This window comes from Symphalangus syndactylus, chromosome 8 (genome assembly GCF_028878055.3).
Source record: "Symphalangus syndactylus isolate Jambi chromosome 8, NHGRI_mSymSyn1-v2.1_pri, whole genome shotgun sequence".
Taxonomy (NCBI): domain Eukaryota; kingdom Metazoa; phylum Chordata; class Mammalia; order Primates; family Hylobatidae; genus Symphalangus; species Symphalangus syndactylus.
Genome location: NC_072430.2, coordinates 145,025,053 through 145,044,092, shown reverse-complemented (window position 1 = coordinate 145,044,092; position 19,040 = coordinate 145,025,053). Strand labels below are relative to the sequence as shown.

General features: G+C 59.6%; 1 protein-coding gene across 4 annotated transcripts; it reads right to left on the bottom strand.

Moving 5' to 3' along the window:
• Window positions 1–4,843: 4,843 nt before the first annotated feature.
• On the bottom strand, window positions 4,844–17,265 carry CAPN10 (calpain 10). Of its 4 annotated transcripts, XM_055291192.2 has the most exons (12): window positions 16,954–17,265; window positions 14,548–14,679; window positions 13,140–13,336; window positions 12,002–12,219; window positions 10,110–10,251; window positions 9,446–9,612; window positions 8,660–8,940; window positions 7,449–7,651; window positions 7,011–7,272; window positions 5,863–6,062; window positions 5,553–5,598; window positions 4,844–5,299 (listed from the first exon to the last, which is right to left on the bottom strand). In XM_055291192.2, the coding sequence occupies exons 1-12, from the start codon at window positions 17,092–17,094 to the stop codon at window positions 5,270–5,272; spliced, it is 2,019 nt and encodes a 672-aa protein (XP_055147167.1). In that variant the 5' UTR covers window positions 17,095–17,265; the 3' UTR covers window positions 4,844–5,269. The 4 variants fall into 4 exon arrangements, with proteins under 4 accessions (XP_055147167.1, XP_055147168.1, XP_055147169.1 ...); XM_055291193.2 differs by lacking the exon at window positions 16,954–17,265 and having other exon boundaries at window positions 13,151–13,336; XM_055291194.2 differs by lacking the exons at window positions 7,011–7,272; window positions 7,449–7,651.
• Window positions 17,266–19,040: the final 1,775 nt, after the last annotated feature.

Below are 19,040 nucleotides of genomic sequence, written 5' to 3'. Positions count from 1 at the left end.
CCAGCAATGAGTAAATACGCTGGCCAGCAGGTGTGAGCCAGAGCGGGAGCCCCAAGGGAAGGCCCATGGCTGGGCTGTGGGCAGCGTTCTTGGGGGCAGCCTTGTCCAGGGATGCCATGGGGTAGCCTGCCTGGGGAGGCTGAGCCAGGCAGGGCACAAAGGCCAGGCATTTCAGCCAGGTGGGAGCACCCCGGCCACCGACACTCCAGGCTTCTCCCTCACCAACTCCACCTCCTCCACCTTCCCTCCGAAATATCTTGCACCCAAATTCTATGTCTGCCTCTGCTTCTGGAGAATCCAACCCCCACTGGAGAAGAGTCACTAATTTGATTTGGAACTGGGTCACTCACGGCCCATGGGCAATGAGGACCCATCACTGGTCAGGGGAGATAGCTGGTGCCTGGCACAAGGTGGTCATCCTGTCCAGTCCAGTTGTGAAACTGGTTCCAGTGTCCAGTGGGAAAGTTGGGGAAGGGGGTGTGCTGGGGGGCCCAGCTGCTGTTTGATGAATGCACAGACATGAGGGGCCTCCAAGGAGGAAGCAAATAAGGCGCAGGTGGCTGAGGCCTCACTGAGGTGCCCTGGCTGGAGTTTGGAGAAGCTGGGCGGGGGTGCAGCACTCCCAGTTCCTGATCAACACCTAGCCAACGCCAAGGCCACATCTGGAGAACCCAGGACCATGGGCAGGGAGGAGGCAGTGTGTGGTGCCTGAAGGTTCCACTCTCCAGCCTCTTAGGAAGCTTCTGAGCCTGCAGAGATGCAGCCCACCCCTCGCTCCACCCCTGTCAGGCCCTGGCCCCCCTTGGGCGCTAGGGCCCTGACCAAATGAAGTGTCAGCAACATCCAGTGACCAGGGAGTGGGCTGCGGGCCCGGCCAGCTCGGGGCACGGGAGGAGGCTGCAGGCCCAGCCAGCTGGGGACGGGAGGCAGGAGCACTGGTAGGACTGGGTGCTGAGGCGCCTGATAGGGAAGCTCGAGACCTAACAGCAGTGTCCCGAGACACAGGGTTTGACACCCTGGCAAGGCCCCTGGAGATGGAGCAAACCTGGAGGTTCCTAGCAGCACACACAACACTTCCACTTTTGCTGGGCAGGATGGAGATGCCACAGCCGCCATGGCTGGTGGGGGGTGGGCGTAGGCGTGTGTGTGGTGGGAGCTGCCAAGCACTGGCTCCCTGGGAAGACCAACGTCACACGGCTCACCTGTGCCATGCTGGTTAACGGGGAGTGGCAGCTGCGCCGCAGGAGGCTGGCAGGAGTGGTGCCGGTGCCACAGGAGACTGGCGGGAGTGGCGGCGGTGCCACAGGAAGCTGGTGGCAGGAACCACCATCACAGGGTTGGGCTCGCCGAGGGCGGAGGGCATCAGACCTCTAAACAGCAGAGGCCAGGAGACAATCATGAACACGGCTGAAGGGCGCCAAGGGGCCTGCCTGCAGGGCTTATGGGATAGCGACAGAGCAAGGCAGGGCTGCCAGCAAGGGCCACACTCAGGTGGAGCCAGCAGAGGGGTCCAGGAGGGCTGAGGGTGATCGCTCCGATAGAGCCCCACTTGGGCCCACACTGCCCGAGTCGGTTTTCAGCCCAGGTATCTGCTGATCGAAGAGGTGGCCAGGCCTGCAAGATGAAGGACACTCCCCACATCAGCAAGTGTGTGTCACAAGGACTTCCCCGGGGACTATGTGCACCGGGAGGGAATGTCCAGGCATCTGGGAGACACTGAGCACATAGGCCCTGAGCTGACATTGGTCCCCAAGAGTCACTAGGGCTCCATGACAGTGGGACACATGACAGGCAGTTAATAATGGAGTCCTGCCCAGGACTAGCTCACATGAGCCCACAGGGCCTACAGACCCACCCAGGGCCATGTCCTGGTCTCTGAGCCTGTGACACCTGGGGAGCGACCCGGGGATTGACCCCTAGGGAGCGACCAATATCTTCGTTGCATCTTTGGGGTAGAGATGGCCATGGGAAGGCCAAGAGGGACACTGGAAGGCCAAGACTGTCCCCTCCTGCCCGGGTCCCAGGGCAGCCGTGGTATGCGGAGAGAGGGTGGTGGCCCTGCTGTCTCTCCATTTGGTTCAGTGTTGCCCTGTGGGGTGGGATTCCTGGAGGGCCACGTGGCGAATGCACGCACGGCCGAGGGGCGGCCCAGTGCAGCAGGCCCTGGAGGCCCAGGTACCCGGGGTTGGCCATCAACTGGACGAATACGTCACAGAAGATCAGAAGCTGCTCACATTCCTATGAAATTTGTATGGAATGGACATAGGCATTTGCTGTTTTTCCTGGGGCCTCTGCCGGAATACAGGACAGAAACCCAGCTGGCCGGACGCCCTGAAGAGCACTGCACTGACCCACGACCTTGACAACAGGGTGCTGATGGAGTCGGAGCAGGAGGCAGCCCGGGACAAACAACGCCAGGCCAGGGCCTTCTGCACCGGAAATGTTTAGGTTGGCTAGGGGTTAGAGGCCTGCCAGACATCCTCTCCAATTGTGTCTGGAACCTCCCATCAGAAGGAAGCACAAGGCCTCAGGGGCCTCCACAGGCTCCGGAGGGAGCGTTTTCCACACCCAGGAACATGGTTCCAGCTGGTAGACCAAATGGCCAAGGCAGCCAGGTCGAGTGGAGCCAATCCACCCTGGGGAGATCATGGGCGCCAGCCATGGCCCCTAGAGTCACAGAACCCTGCGCTTTCCAGGCCTCCTCTCAGGCGGTAGCCTGGGACACGGGAAGCAGGTCCTGGCTGTGGACTTTGGGCAGAGCTGCCCAGCAGGAGGGTGTGGCCGCCACCTTCAGGGCCTGCCTCGGGGACAGTGGCTCCTGAGCGCCCGGGGGAGGGATGCTCAACATAAGGGCCTGGCCAGCCCAGGTGGGGCCCTGCAGGCAGTGTTTGCTCCAGAACTTCGCGGGGTTCCCATTAGTCTATCCTGACATGGACACAGCCCCTGCCTTCCTGTCTTCCTTTCATAGGCACTGTCCCTGAGAAATACCCTGACCCCAACTGTCCCACCTCAACCTGCACCATCAGGCGCCCTGCACAGGACCTGTCCACCCACAGACCAAGGATCTAGGGCAGCTCTGACCCAGCTTGAGCCTCTGGCTTGGGCACTGCCCTGCGGGGTATTTCTTTGGTGAGCGGCCCCTCAGTGTTCGCCCTGAGTTCCTGCACCCCAAAAGGCGGCACCACTGGCTTCATCGGAAGTCAGCACAGAAGCCAGCGGATGAGGGAGATCTGTGGCAGGCTCTGCACGCAGGGAGATGGAGCCCCATCCTGCTGCTCAGGAATCCGTGTCTGAAGATGCCGATAACACAACTGCCATAGCCACTGCTGCTGGAGAGCCATTGAACCAGCAAGCAGAGGGGCTCATGGGGCAGGGGCCAGGGCAGTTTCCTGTGGGTGAGTCAGGAGGGTGGCTTGACGTGGCCAGGGCGTGGAGAGGGGGGACAGAGGCACAGGTCCCAGTGGGAACACAGACACCAGGACTCCAGAGACGGTCGTGATCGGGCAGCAAGGCCCAAATCAGGCTCACTGGGTGCTATGGTTTGGATTTGTGTCCCCACCCAAATCTCATGTCGAATTACAATCCCCAGTGCTGGAGGGTCCTGGTGGGAGATGACTGGATCATGGGAGCAGATATCCCCCTTGCTGTTTTGGTGATAGTGAGTTCTCCTGAGATCTGGTCGTTTAAAAGTGCACAGCACCTCCCCTTCGCTCTCTTCCTCCTTCTCCAGACACCTGCAGACTGCCTGCTTTCCCTCTGCCATGATTCTAAGTTTCCTGAGGCCTCCCCTGCCATGCTTCCTGTACAGTATTCGGAACTGAGGCAATTAAACCTCTTTTCTTTATAAATTACCAGTCTCAGAGAGTTTATAGCAATGTGAAAAAGGACCAATACACGGGGTCTCCCCAGGCATGAAGGGACTCAGGAAGCAAATGGAATTTAAAAAGGATTAGTGGCGGGGCTGGTGGTCATGCCTGCAATCTTAGTGCTTTGGGAGGCGAAGACAGCAAGATCGCTGAGGCAAGCCTAGGCAACCATATAATGAGACCCCTAAGTATCCAAAAATTAAAAGACTAACCAGGCATGGCGGTGTGCGCCTGTTTTCCTACCCACCTGGGTGGCCGAAGAGGGAGGATCACCTGAGCCCGGGAGGTGGACGCTGCAGTGAGCTATGATCACGCCACTGCACTCCAGCCTGAGCAACAGAGCAAGACCCTGTCTCTAAAACAAAAGGGCTTGGTGACAGCCCTCCTCACCCATGTCTGGAACTGTCTTCTGCACTGTTCAGTGACACTACAGCTCTCATTGCAGCATTTGGTGTGAGGGACGAGGGAGAGAGGCCTGGGGAAATAAGTAACCCTAGGACACCGCGCAGGTGAACTCCGGCTGAAGGCAGAGGAGCCGTCCAGATCCAAGGATCCCTGTCCACGCGAACCTGGGGTTCCTCCCTCTGCAGGAGCTCCCATTCTAACACCCGTTTCTGAGACGTCCTTCTTCACCACAGCCTTTGCAGTGCCTTCGCTGGCCCTCCCCACACCTCACTCCCCAGTCTATCAGTCTGCGTCCTCCAAGGCCAGGGCTTGACCTGCCCTGGCCAGCCTCAACCTCAGCCCCCTGGCCTGGGGCATGCCCTGTGCCCGCCCCTCCAAACTTCTCCCCTCCTCCCCACTCACCATCTCCTCCTGAAACCTGCCCTGCCTGGGTTGGCTCTGCCCACCTCCCAGGCCCCCAGCCCCTCCAGAAGCCATCTTCATCCTCACCATCTTGGCAGGCACCCAGCCCTCCCCACAGCCTGCTCAGCAAGAGCAGGCACAGCCTGGAGCTACTTGGAGCAAGACTGATCTGCAAATCCTCAACGCTCATGTTTATTTATAAAGTTACACCCTCAAAGTGATTCAAACAATAAATAGTTATAAAGAAGATCTGTTGCCCTACCCTCTGGGTATGAGGCCTCCGTGCGGAGTCAGCAGAGGAGGATCTGGGAGGGATCTGGGGAAGCTCTGGGATCCTGGGGTCTCTGCCATCTCAGTGGTACGACAGAAGCCACCAAGCTTCCTGCCCTTCCTGCAGCACCAGCTCGCCCCCAGGGCTGTGTCTCTCCTGATAGAGGCTTCCCGTGGACCCCTAGGCCACAGCCCCCGGGCAGGGCTAGGAGGCAGGCCAAGACTCAGGACCAGCCCCCACAGTGCAAGGCTGGCCGGCCCAGCTGGTGGGAACCTGTCAGGCCCTTGGGCTCCAGTCACGTGAGCTGGCACAGGGGGCCACCCTGTTAGGTTTTCATCACTGCCATGACAGAGACCTGCAAGGACAGATGGGGGGCCCGGGCAGCGGTGGCACTCGCCCCTTCTCACACCCCACCCCGAGCGCAGCCAGGGAATGGGACGCAGCCTCAGCTCCCCCTGCCCTTTGAGGCACCGCCCGGGGCTCTCACAGGAAGAGGCAAGGGCACCTCACGTCCCAGGCAGAAACCACCTGCCTGAGGGTGCAGGTAGACCCTAGGCCACCAGGCAGCCCCAGGCAGGTGAGCCAGGCTGGTGGGGCTGCATACACACCTCCTGGAGGAACTGGCCCAGCATCTCCTGGCTGTGAATGGATGGCCTGTGGAGAGACACCAGGTCACCGCTCCCAGACTGCACTTGTCACACGAGGGGCTGTGTGTTCCTGGCCCACCTCCCACTAGACTCTCCTCCCAGGCTCAGACCAGCAAGGAAGGGTCCCCAGGCAGGCAGGACAGCCCTGGTCTGCCAGGACAGGTAGGAGCTTGAGGGTGAGGGGCGGGCAGGAGACGTGAGGGGACGGGCGAGCACTAAGACTCCAGGACCCCAGCCTCCAGCTGGCCGCCCCCAAGTCCCAGAGCCCCACCTGTCAATCCTGGTTGCGATGGTCACTGTGAAGGCCCCCTCTGTGTCCGGCAGGTAGGTGGAGGGCACGACCTTGTAGGTGCCCGCAGGCAGGAGGCAGAGCCGGCTCACCTCCTGGGCGTAGCGATGCGGCACGCAGCTCAGCAGTGGCTCCTGCAGCAGCAGTGGGGGTGCGTCCTGGCTCCTTCCACCCTCTGGGACCTGAGGAAAGCGCGGGCTCAGACTGAGGGGGCCAGCCTTGGGGTAGGGGGCCCAGCCCAGGGCCATCTGCTCGGATGCCCTTGGCCCTCTTGAGTCACACACAGCCCCTTCTCTGAGGAGGGGCTGCCAGGCCTGGACACTGGACTCGCCTCCTCACCAAGGCCTGGCTACCCTTGCCGGAAGGTGCCGGCAGTGGGGCCCGCCTGGAGGCCTGTCGCATCATCAGGGGCTTTATTTTAACACCTGTGACTACCCAGCCTGCCCCAAGGGCTCCCACTGGCCCTGGCATATGTTCTCCTCAGAGCTCCAGGGGACCTAAGCCGGCAGCCCAGGGCAAACAGCGAGGGTCCAAGGGCCCACAGGCAGCCCACTGTGAACCGAGGGTCGCAGTGCCTTCCTCGTCAGGGCCCTTGCATTCCAGGGGACACATGTCTGCGGAGAATGAACCTTGGGACACAGTCATTCTGAGTCAGGGTAAGTGGACAAGGGGCCGCCGGCTGAGCTCAGTGACTGTGGACTTCCTCACACCCGAGGGGCTGCCGTGGCCAGCCAGCCTGGGCCTCCTCTCCTTTCACTCCTGAGTCCATCAGCCTCCTGTGTCCCCAAGCCAGGGCTCGACCCATCCCCGCTGGTCTCAACCTCGGCCTCCTGTCCCCTCCAAACTTCTCCCTTCCTCCCCACTCACCACCTCCTCTGGAAACCTGTCCTGCCTGGGTCAGCACTGCCCACCTCCCAGGCCCCCGGCCCTTCCAGAGGCCATCTTCAGCCTCGCCTCTGTGAGGATGGAGATGGGAGAGGGCCCTGTGCGGGTTCCAGGCAGCACCTCGAAGGGCAGGGGGAGCCCAAATGACTGAGCCCAGAGCCCTCTGTTGGGACAATGGAGGCCAAGATGCACATTCTCTGAGGGCCCCTTCTGCTCCCCCTCCCTCCCTGGGGCAAGGAGCTTGCCTGGAAGATATGGAAGCCGATGGGGTGGAACTCGGTGTCACTGGGCCGGCAGTGCTGATGCAGAGTGATGCGGACGCAGCGGGGGGCAGGGCCCTCGGGGACCGAGAAGGGGAAGCAGGGGTTGGTGGGGTATGAGGCAAAGTTCCTGCTGCCCCCCGCCGTCTGGCCGGCTCTCCAAGAGCCCCGTAGCTGCACGGTCCCCCACTCCCCCGCAGGCAGGGCTGCCCCGGGGGCGGTGTTCTTGGCCACTGCCCTGATGGCGCTGCCAAGAAGACAAACATGGGAGGGCGCTGGCAGCAGGTTCCCGGCGGCCTCAGTTCCCACATGGACACCTGCCAACCACAGAGGGAAAGTGCCCAAATCCTGCCTTGGAAGGGCCTGTGGTCCTCCAGAGGCTGCGGCCTCGGAGAGCCAGCAGCACCGCGCGGTTCCTCTCACCTAAGGGAGACTCGCCCGGTAGAGAAGACTCGGAGCAGGAACTCCCCCGGCGCGTCCTTCAGGAAGGTGCTGGGGACAGCCAGGTAGTAGCCCGGTGAGAGCTCACAACGCAGGTGGACCTCCCGGTCGTAAGCATGGCACGCAGTGCCAGCCACGGGGGGCGTGGACAGGACCCTAGGCAGATTGACCCGCCGCTTCTCCACCTGTGAGCACGGGCAGGAGGCTCAGTGCAGAGGAGCGGCCGGGGTCAGATGCCCTGGCCTTGGCCTCCCTGCTCCAAGCACAAGGGCCTCTGGAATTGACAGATGAAAGTGCCAAGGCCTGTCAGCACCCTCCACCCTCTCTCAGGGGCCAGCTAGAGATGCCCACCAATCCCAGGCTTCACTTGGCCCCGGGGCCAGTATCTGTCCCAGACACGAGCCTGCGAGTCCTCCCTGTAGCTGGGCCCACAAAGGCACTGTGGCCCAGGCAACCTGGGGGCTGCTGGACAGTGGGCCTTCCAGCAACTTCTTTTGCAAGAGGAAAGGAACATCATGTGGGCCACATCCATGAAAGGACAGGGAACAGTGTGGTGCCAAGTGTCACACCCTGTCAAGACACACAAGATGAAAACCCAGCCCCTGAGCAAGCAGCCGGCATACCCTCGACCCACACTCAGGCCCTTTGCCCTCAGGCGCCCCCATCTGTTCTTCCAGGAAACAACACATTTTGTGAACCAGTGGTTGAACCTGGGACTGCCGGGGCCTCAGAGCAATCCCATGAGATCCATGTCAGGACCCCGTCTTGCAGGGGAAGAGACTGAGGGAGGCGGGGAGAGGACGTGTGCCAGGTCACAAGCTGCAGAGCTGGGACTTGCCCTGACAGGTTCTCAGCCAGTGGCTCTACCTCCTTGCCTCAGAAAGGCACAGCGCTGCCAGGAGCCCCCGGGCCCAGGCCCCTCCTGCGGGTCTTGCCCTGGTTGCAGACTCTGTTGCTTTCCTTTGGCCAACGAGGCACACGGCAAGGCAGAAGGACCTGCAGTCTCAGGTCAGAGCCGGGTCTGGGAGCACCAGCAGACGTCAACCCCATGCAACAGCCCAAGGAGGGGGGAGACTGGTGGGGCCCGTGGCAGAGTCACATGTGTCCCGGCTGAGCCAGTCCTAGAACCCAGACCTCCATGGGCCTCCATGCTACCTGCCGAACCGAGCGTGAGCCAGGCGGGGCTGAGTTACCTTCCAGAGGTGCAGGCCCACAGCCTGGTAGTGCTGGCCTGGGATGCTCACTGGGCTCCACGAAGTATGACTGTCACCCACCAGCGCCCGGGCCCGGCCTGCCCAGTCCGCCGCGTGCAGCCTGGATCTCTGCAGGACGGCAATGTACACCTCACTCGGTTCTGAGACCCGCAGCCAGAATTTGGGGTTGCTGGGAAAGCCGCTGTTGTTCCGGCAGCCTCCTGCTGACTGCCCCTTGACCCAGGCCCCAGGCAGCGCCCGAGTGTGGCAGAGCAGCTTCTCTAGTGAGAAAACACCAGGCATCAGCAGTGGGACACGGCTCCTCGCTGGCCTCCCGCCACGGTGGCGTCATGAACCCTGGCAGGGTCTAAGCAGCAGCTACGGCCACAGACAGAGACAGCCCCTCCCACAAGCCTACCCTACTCCCGGCCCCTGGGACAGAATCATCACCCTCCTCCCGGCCCCTGGGACAGAATCGTCACCCTCCTCCCGGCCCCTGGGACAGAATCGTCACCCTCCTCCCGGTCCCTGGGACAGAATCGTCACCCTCCTCCCGGCCCCTGGGACAGAATCGTCACCCTCCTCCCGGCCCCTGGGACAGAATCGTCACCCTCCTCCCGGTCCCTGGGACAGAATCATCACCCTCCTCCCAGCCCCTGGGACAGAATCATCTCTCCACAATGAAGAGAAGCAAACTGGGCCTGGGCAGGGGGAACCTGGGAACCTGCCCAGCCTCCTCACTTCGGCAGGCAGAGCACATGCCCAGCACAGCCCCTTGGGCACTACCTGTGTAGAGGCTCTGCAGGTGGCCAGCCTCCGTGACCGGGTAGCCAATGGTGAGCTCGTCAAACTCCCTGAGGAACTCTTCCTCCTCCACCCAGAACTCCCCTTCCTGGAGCTGGGACAGGAGCTCAGATGCTACCGCTGCATCTACCTGGCTCCACCCTTCACCCCTGAAAGAAACCTCATCTCAGCAGAAGCCCCTTCCGAGAACTGGTAGCGTCAACTGGCCGGCAGGCTGGGGGGAAGCCTGGAGGGGACCCAGAGAGCCTTGAGTTCCTGCCAGCGCCCCCGTGCCCCAGCTCTGCAGCCCCTCCCACACCCGAAGCAGCTCTGCAGCACAGGGCCTTCTGGGCAGCGGCCACCCCCTGGAGCCCTCTCTTTTCCCAGAGGAACTTCACGCCTCTGGACACATCTTCCCAGGACTGCTGCCCGAGCCCGTGATGATGTCTGCCCTACTGAAACCCCAGGCCTAAGGGCCACCTTGGTCCTAGGCCTCACAAGGATTGTCTGGAGCCAAGACAAGCATGGTGTCACAAGAGCAGGGGCTCAGGGGCCTTGCTGGAGACGGCCAAGTATGGTCCTGACAGCTGAAGGTGACCAGGACACAGGCCAGACTGGCACTGGGCCCCCCTCCCGACAGCAGCATGGTCCAGGCCCCAGCACTCACCCCTCTCTCCAGAGCCCCTGCCAGCACCGCCGGCCCCAGGGGTTCTGGATCCTCAGCAGCAGGATGCTCTGGCCCACTTGACCCTGGAGCTCCTGCAGGTCCGAGACAATGAAGGCATGGAACTCCCCCAGCTCCCGGGCACCTGCATGAGGAATGGCTCAGGCACAGGCAGGAAGGGCACCATGGAGTCCCAAACTGACAAGGACACACAGGCCTCTGTCTCCTCCTCTGGAGATGCTCCAGCCCACCCGACTATGGCTACACGGGAGACCCCAGATCCCCATGGACCACGGGAGCTCCTTTCTTAGCAGCTGTGGCCCGGCAGCTCAGGAGCATCTCCAGGAGCAAGCACACGGGGCCTGACTCGGCTGCCATCCGGGTCTGGTGCTGGCTAAGTCATCCCCTTCTCTAGGCCTCAGTCATCGCCCGTACCCGTCTGTGCACAATGCCTGGCACAGCACCAGTTCTCAAACACGCCACACAGATGCATCTGCAACTGCCAAGAACCTAGAGAGTGTTTCTCTTGGCAAAGCCTGCTAGAGGCAGGACATTCAGATAGCGCCCTGGCTAGAAGCCCACTGGAAGCATGGAGGCCCAGGGGGGCAACAGCTCCACCTGGCCAGAGACCTTGAGACAGATGGGCATAGAAAAGAAAGAGTCAAACAGAGAGGAAGGCCGCATCTGTGGCGGGGCAACGGTCTAGAGAGGAGGGTCTCCTGGAAGGACTTCAGTCTCGCCCACGCCGCGGCTCCTTGCCACCTCAGCAGGCTCCAATGCACCTCCAGTCAGTGCCAGCTGCCATCTCTCTCTGCCTGGGGGCTTTCTCTAAAGCCTGAAGTGCTAGGACTTAGCCCTACCCCACCCTGGAGCACCCAAAACCAACAGCTCCCCGAGCTAATGCCCACGAGACCAGCGCCCTCACTCCCAGGTGGGAGGCTCTGAGGCCAGCGTCCTTCCTGGCACCACAGTGGGGCTGGCGGGGAGTACACACCCTCCAGGCGCTCTGAACCTCTCAATGTCCTCCTGAACATCATCTCAGGGTCTGCTTATGGGGGACCCAGACCAAGGCCTATGACAACCTGTTTCAGTTTATTGTGATATTCATATTCTTTAACCAATATTTTTAAAATAATCCTAAGTATGAAAAAAATGATAAAGATGTTCATTGATACTACTTATAATTATATAAAACCAGAGAGATCTTAATAACTACATCAGGGGAATGATTAAGAGACTGTGGCAAACCCGCTCATGAGGCGAACATTTGACAGTGTGTGTGTGGCAGTGTGAGGAGTGGTGCGGAATGGAACGTGTAAACTGCGCGTGCTCACGGGAAACTGAGAGCGCACTCAAAAGTCACAAGCGGTTCTATCTAAGTGATTTTTTTTCTTCATTTTTTGTAGAGATGAGATCTTGCTATGTTGCCGAGGCGGGTCTCTTGAACTCCTGGGCTCCAGCGATACTCCCGCCTAAGCCTCCCAGTTTTGGGATTACAGGTGTGAGCCACCACACCTGGCCTCTTTCATTTTGTGGAAACAAACTGTTTTTAATGAACATATCTATCACTAAAATAAAAAACAGGTTTTGATTTTGCCAGGTTGCCAGCTGGGCCAGGGATGGCACAGACAGTGGGCTTTGATTCAGTGCCACCTCTTCCTGCCTCGCCCTAGTAGAAAGGACTGGTCAGGGGAGAGAAGGACCACGTCCCTCTGGAAGAGGACAGTAGGGGAAGGTCACAAACCAGGACACCACCCTTGAGAACAAGCTTACTTCTTCCCACTTAGTCCTGACAGGGCTGTGTAGCCAGTCACATAAAAAGCTACGGTGTGCCTGAGGCCTGACAGTGAGGGGCACGCTAGCTGCAGCCCTCCCATGCTGGCCACGTGCCTCACCTGCTCTGGGGTTGAGCACGGAGCAGCTGATCAGACACTGGTCCTTCAGGTGGAGCAGCTGCCGACAAGTCCTGTGCTCCCAGCGGCCCAGCCTGTCCTGCTGGCCTCCGCTTCCTGCTACGCCCTTCAGGTTCCATCTTTCTGCCAGGCCACCTGTCAGGTCCACCAGGGCATCCGCCACCTGCCCTGCCCACAGGTGCTCGTAGGACCCATGGACCCTAGGGGACACAATCACCGTGAGAGTGAGCCTCTGGCATTGAGCATGGCCCCCTCTCCGATTCCCATGGTCTGTAGCACCCCAAATCGTCCAACTGCTGCCTCAACCCCACCTCTTTACTCCCCTCTGCCTTCTTCCTCATCCTCACCAAGTCAAGGCTTAGCCTCTCCTTCAAACAGCTTTTACTTCCCAGCAAGCGTGAGCGCCCTGCAGTCCTCTGCCCACATACAGAAACTATCTGGCCTCCGGCGTGGGCACAGGAGCAGGGCAGGAGGGGTGGAAGCTATGGATGCCCACATCCCTCGCCTCTCAAGCTCCAACCCTGCTTTTCCTAAAACAGCCCTTGGGACAGAAGGGCTCACTGGGCACTGATGTCACCAGCCAGCCTTCCCATGTTCACCAGCTTCCCTGCCTGCCTGTCGGTCCAGTTGCCTTTGGCAAGAAGACAAATGCATTCTAAGAGAGAAGGCTATTCAATTACCACTCATGGTGAGGGTCCTGGTCCTGAGCCAGCACCATGATACACAAGTGTTGATATGCCGGGGTGGCCTCATTCCTCCCCAACGACTACACAGTGAGTCTGCCTGTCCCAACCATTCCACAACAAATATAAAGAAGCATCTTTCTTGCTGGGGCCGATAAAACAAGGAGGATGGCACACATGTTCTCTGTAGAGGACGACTCCACGCTGGGCTTTGGAACAAGGGAAGGGAAAGGAGGCAATGGGCAAACCACAGGCCCAAAAGAAGAATCTCTGCACCTGGCCAGTCAGCCTGACTCACAGAATGAGCTGCCAGACCCTCAGAACTGAAGGGGGGCTCTGCAGCCCAGAGTGAGCAGAGACCCTCCCGGGGCAGCCCATGGTAGTGGCAGCTCCCCTACTTGCCCCAGGCCAGGCCCTTCAGCCCCCAACACACGCACTTGGCGTAGACCTTTTCCAGTAAGGGGAGCCAGAACACATCCTCCCTCTGGCAGCGGGAGAAACAGAGTCTCCCTGCAAGGCACGGCAGGCGGTCATCTGTGGTCACCTCCACCCAGCGTCCAAACTGCCAAATGCGACAGGTGAAGGAGCCCTGGTACTCCTCGTCGGCCCAGCTCGGCTGTCCCGGAGGAATGACCTGCCATGCACAGGGAGAAGCAAAAGGCGAGTGTGACATAAGCACCACCCGGCACTGCTCCAGTGTCCTGGCCGCGGTGTGGCCACAGCTGAGCGCTCCACAGGCATCACGGTCTGCAGAGAACTCCACGGCACACCTGGATGTCGGCGCCTGCACAGGGCTGCATCACCACACATGAAATTAACAGACCTCTCATTGCAAAACTTAAGGACCACACAGAGGGAGCCATATATCCCGGGACACACTCTGCTGCCCTCACTAAAAGCATCTGACCTGAAGCCAAAACAAATGTGACATTCAAGGGCATGAGTGACCCAGTTCTTGACTGAGCTGGCTGCAAGCAACACGTCACCACAGCCCCTCCTGCTGCTGGGAGCCTGGCACCCCGACACTGGGCCAGCTGCTTGCACCCACTACGTTCACCGCAGGGCTCCTTCAGGGGTAAGCATTCTGACCCAGCATCGGGGGAGTGCAGGCTGGGCACTAGGTGCCTGGTGCAGTCCTGGCCCTGCCACCTAATGGCCAGAAACACAATGGCAGTGGTTTTAGCATTCTTGTTTAAAAAAAAAGTCAAAGCTGGCAAGACCATGAGTCTGAAAGCCAGTGACTGTGACATGCTTACCATGGGGCCTGAGACATGAGTGAAACTCTGAATGAGGTCACACTGTCAATGACGCTGCATTAATCAGCAACACTTAGCAACAAGCCAAGCATAAAACTGTGAACACTCCCAGGTAAGGAAAACCTGAGAAGGCCTTCTCCTCCCAGAGTATCTGTCTACCCACGGAAACAGGTTTAATAACCTTTTGCAAACTTATATTCAAAACCTGTAAGAAAATCAGCCAGCTAGCTGAGGAGAGATCTGAGGCAGAGGCTGCCAGCCAGCCCCGTCTTCCTGTGAGCTAGCACATTTGTCTCTTTATTCTAAATGTGGTGATCTGACTCCATGGAGTCCGGGGGTCAGGAGAGCACAGAGCAGGGTGAACCTCTCTGGATGGAGCCTTCTGGCGAGGCCAAGGCACCCCCTCCTGCAGCAGAGGGAGAGTGCAGTCCTCAGTCCCTGCCTTGGAACGCTCCTGCTTTCCCCCAACACAGCAGGAGATCCGGCTGCGGCACAGCTCTGCTTTCACAAGGGCTCCTGGTACTCAGCAGGCCGGAGAAACGCAAAAAGAAACCGGCTCCAGGACAAACACAGAGAAGGGACCCCGCACCTGGTCCAAGAGGTGCCTGCTCTTCTGCAGCGCGGCGCAGGCACACAGGAACCAGCAATCCCCCAGCAGCCCCTGCTTCACCTGCCCTTCCCGTGGGTCATCTGGAAACAACCGGGGTGTGGCACAAATCTCCTGAAATACAGAAAGTTGTCCAGAGTTAGATCATGCCTACTGGGGAATCCTTCAAACTAAGAACCCAAGGCTCTAGATGACAGGAGCTGGGGTGGAGCTTTTCTGATCATCAGTGTTACCCAAAAAGGGACAGGAAGGTGGTTTCCTGCAGTGGGTGTCCTTCAGCTCCTGGCTTCAAATCCCCCTGCCCAGCTTAATTCTGGGGTGCCTTCCTTCCTTACTGGAAAAATCCCAAACTCTACCAAGTTCCTTCTCAAAACCGCTAAATGTTGGTTTAGAAAAGTTTCACTTTTCACTCATGCTGGTAAATCTCAAATGTGTCCTCCATCCTGCTGGAAATCTTACTGTTTCTCTAGCAGGCTCCATTTCCCACATCCCCTAACTATCATATACCTTCCCCTTTCTCCCTGTCTACTCAAAACATCCACACTGCCTTTGCCCACCCCTCTGAGCTTCGACCTTGCCCCCTGCTTCTGGACCTGACCCTGTCTCCTGCCCTCAGTGCCTGGGCTCCTCTCACAACTCCTTCCCTTCCAGCTCCCCGGACAGAATCCCACCCCCATGTTCTTTAAGACATTATCCCTCAGCACCATAGTCTCCTTCAGGCTTCTCTTCATTACAACCTTCTTGAAAGAGCCGCCATGCCCACTGCCTGCTTCCCATTCACTCTCCACGCAGGCTCCTCTAGCTTCTGAGACAATCACGGCCCCTAAACTGCCTCGATCAATGTCGCTGTCACCTCTATGTAATCAAACCCATTGGGCTTCTCTTGGTCCCAACTCTCTTTCCCAACTACTCAGCAGCATTCACAACAGCAGAACAGCTGTCTGCTGCCCCTGAGGTGGTCCCCACTCAGCTTCAGTGAGGCCGCATGCTCCCCGGTGTCCTCTCCCTCACTGCCGGCTGCTTCTCAGGTCTATCTGTCAGGGCACCTGCCTGACCCCAAGAAATGTTAGGGTTCTTCAAGGCTCAGCCCCAAGGCCCCCTTCTTCTTTACTGATACTCCCCTGAGACACTCTCCCAGGCTGTGGACCGTAAACCATCTAACATGCTCCGCCTCCCAGATGGATGCCTCTAGCCTAGATCTCCCTGCTCTGTATCCACCTGCCTCCAGGACAGCTCCACCTGAATATGTGAGAGTAAAGCCCAACTCTAGGTCACCCCCAGGCTCTGTCCCAGGACCACTATCCACCCACTTGTTCAGGACAGAAACCTAGAAGGCATGTTGATTCCTCCACTATCCTCACTCTCTATTTCAATCAGTCACTATGGCCTCTCAATCCCTGCTACAAAGTATGTCTCAAACCAATCTACTCCAAATCCGCATCCGAACAGTCGTCAGGCCAATCTGAGCCCCTTCATCTTTCTCCAGGACCACTGCAATGGACCCTTGCATTCTTGCCCTGACAATCCACTTCCCACCCAGCAGCAAGAGTGAGCTTGTAAAAACACACATTCAAAAGAATCACTCTTCTACCAAAACCCTCTAGTGGCCTCCAGCTGCACCTAAAATCAATCTTTTAACAAAATAAAACCCAAATTCCAATGACAAGGCCCTACATGGTCTGACCCTTGCCTCCTCCCAGGCCCTTCAGTGTTGTCCAAGGAAACCAGGTGGCCTGTCAAAGCCATCTCAGGCACCAGAGCCCAGAAGTTCCAGCTCTGTTCGAAGACTGGTGGCCATCAGTTGTCTCCGCTAAGACTGCATCCACTTAGGGCAAGGTTGCTCCCTGGGCAGTCTTATTTAGCACATAAACCATTTCTAAAAATTTGAACACAGCACTCGGCCAGGGGGAGGTGCCATTTTTAAGTGTTACAACTGGAAAGGCAGGTGCACAAAATCCAAAACTGACATTCTATCACGCTTTGCTTTGTGGGCTCGGCCTAGCCGCTTCAGAGGGGCACGAGTGGCCCTCTCTGCCGGGAGGCGCAGACACAAACGCTCTTCAGGGCAGAAGCAAACAGGTGGGGCGGGGTTTGGGGCTCTGTTAAAACGCCTCTCGCTGCGCTCTGAGCCTCCTTCTGGATTGGCGCTCTCGCAGGTGGAGGCCACGACCTAGTTTACTGTCCTTGGGGTAGCGCCGAGTCCTGCTCGTTCTGGGCGGGGGTATGAAGGAGGTACGAAAAGAGGGGGCCGGGCGCCCACTTCTGAGGAGAACAACGGCGGACCCTGCGTTCGGAGCTACCCTGGCCGCCCACCCCGCCCCGCTCCCTGCGAGGAGCGGAGTTCTCAGAAACCAGAAACGGCGCCCACCGCACCCCGCACGGCCCCACCTGGGGCCGCCTCCACGTGATGTCCTCGCGGAACTGGGCCAGCGGCGTAGACAAGTCGCAGAAGAGCGAGGAGTCCGCGGCGGGGAAGGCGGCGTCCCGGAACAGCTCCCTCGCCGGCGTCGCGCCCCGGCCCGCCCGCATCCTCGGCTCCGCGGGCTCCCATCTGCAGCCGGTAGCCTCGGGGTCGCAGCCCCGGAGAGAAGGCGAGTCAGCCGCCGCCGCCTCCTGCCCGTCCCGCCCGTTCCCCGCCCGGCCCGGCCCTCCAAGCCCGAGGGCCCCGCAGGTGCTGGACCAGGCCAGTACGCCGGCCCTCTAGTCTCCCATTGGTAACCAGGCGGCAGCCAACCGGGCGTGGGGCCTCGGGTCACGTGACAGGGCGGCCCAATCGCACTCGGGCAACGGAAAGCGCCACGGACGTCGGAGGCCCAGGGGGCGGGGCTCCCGAGCTCCGCTCTTTCGAGGACGGGCGGCTGCCGGCGCTGTATTTTTTCCTTCCGGGGGCGGCGGAGCTCAGGGCTATCCCGGCCTCCGCTCATACCGGGAGGGCCGGCAGGCGTTTAGTCCTCCAGCCGGTGAGGCTCGGGCCGGGGTGTCGGGACCGCCTGAACACGCGGGCTCTGGGAGCTTCAGGGACCAGGGAGCCACCTCGGCAGTGTTGCGTCGCAGACTACAGCTCCCAGCCTGCACCGCCGCTCCCAGCATGCACCTTCCTCCCGAAACGCGTCTCTGCTTTCGGCGCTCTGCCGCGGAGGCCGTGGCCGCGGGTAGTTGGGAGGAACCGAGATTTGCGCTTGGTAAGGCAAGTTGCGAGCTGTCCAGCGCCGGTCGAGTGCCTGCCGCCGTCGTCGTCAGGCAGGGGAGAAGGGGGCCTCAACCCCTCTAGTGACAGCCGTTTGCTACCTAATAGGGCTTTTCATCCCACCGGGCCCCAGGGCCCTGGTTAGGAGCCCAGCAGGCTCAACTTCTTGCTGTGGTTCTGGAAAAGGGAGTGACCACCTGGCCCAACACCTCTCTCTGTGATGTGTTTGGGAGTTTTGGGAAATGAGACGGCTCCGAGGGAAGAGCTTGAGGGAGCGGCGTCGCAGTCGTTCGACCTTCCCGGGCCTGGGCTTTGTTTCTAGGCATTTTAGGTAGAACGCTCTGCATCTTAACTGGGGGCAGGGGAGGCGGCCAGAGCATCTCGCTGAGCGTTTTCCGATTCCCCAGATGGCCAGGCACCTGGTCCTGGTGGCTGGACAGTGACCCCGTGGACGCACGTTTACAGCTATAGTCACTCAGTGCCGCGGGGAGGTGAGGATAGTGATCCTGGGACCTGCTGGAGGATTCACCCTTGCCGCAAGAACCTGTTCCATTCCCAGAAATGAAGGCGGTCAGGCAGGGGAGGAGAAGGGAGCCTCAACTCTTCTAGTGACAGCAGTTTGCCACCTAATAGAGCTTTTCAGATTTTGTCGCCTCAGGCCATTTTACTCAGCCTCGCGCTATGAAGGATGGTCACATTGAAGCTGTTTTTCTGCAGTCAGGAGCAAAAAGTCCCGGCTGTTGAAGGAGAAACTGAATCTGGTTCAGGAGTCCCAGGTTCCTCCCTCTGAGAGGCCGGGTGAGGCCTGCGTGAGTAGCAGTTGTTCAGGTGGCAGGACACTGCTGTTTTCATCCCACCTGGCCCCAGGCCCCTGATTAGGGGCCCAGAGTGCTTATGTACTTGCCTTGGTCTGGAAAAGGGAGTGACTGCATAGGCCAACACCTATGGGATGCTTCATTGCCCAGATGTTTCATATCCGGGATGCTTCATTGCCCATTCAGCACCCCCTATGGTGCTGACTCTTCCGGAAGATGTTTCTGATTCCTTGCTAGGCTGGTTGGTTGCACCATAGCTGAGAGGACTCAAGAAGAGCCTGGTCTCTGCTTCACCTAGGGGTCCCGGAGGAGTAAGAAACACATGTCTTTCCTGTCCTAGGCACATATGGGTGGGTAGCAGAGCTGAGGCTGGCCGAGGATCCCGACTATCCTTTGGGAGCCTTCGTTGTGCCGCTCTCCCAGGCTGATCAGATCTGGAGAGCTAACAGCTTCCTATGGCCACATCTGTGTCC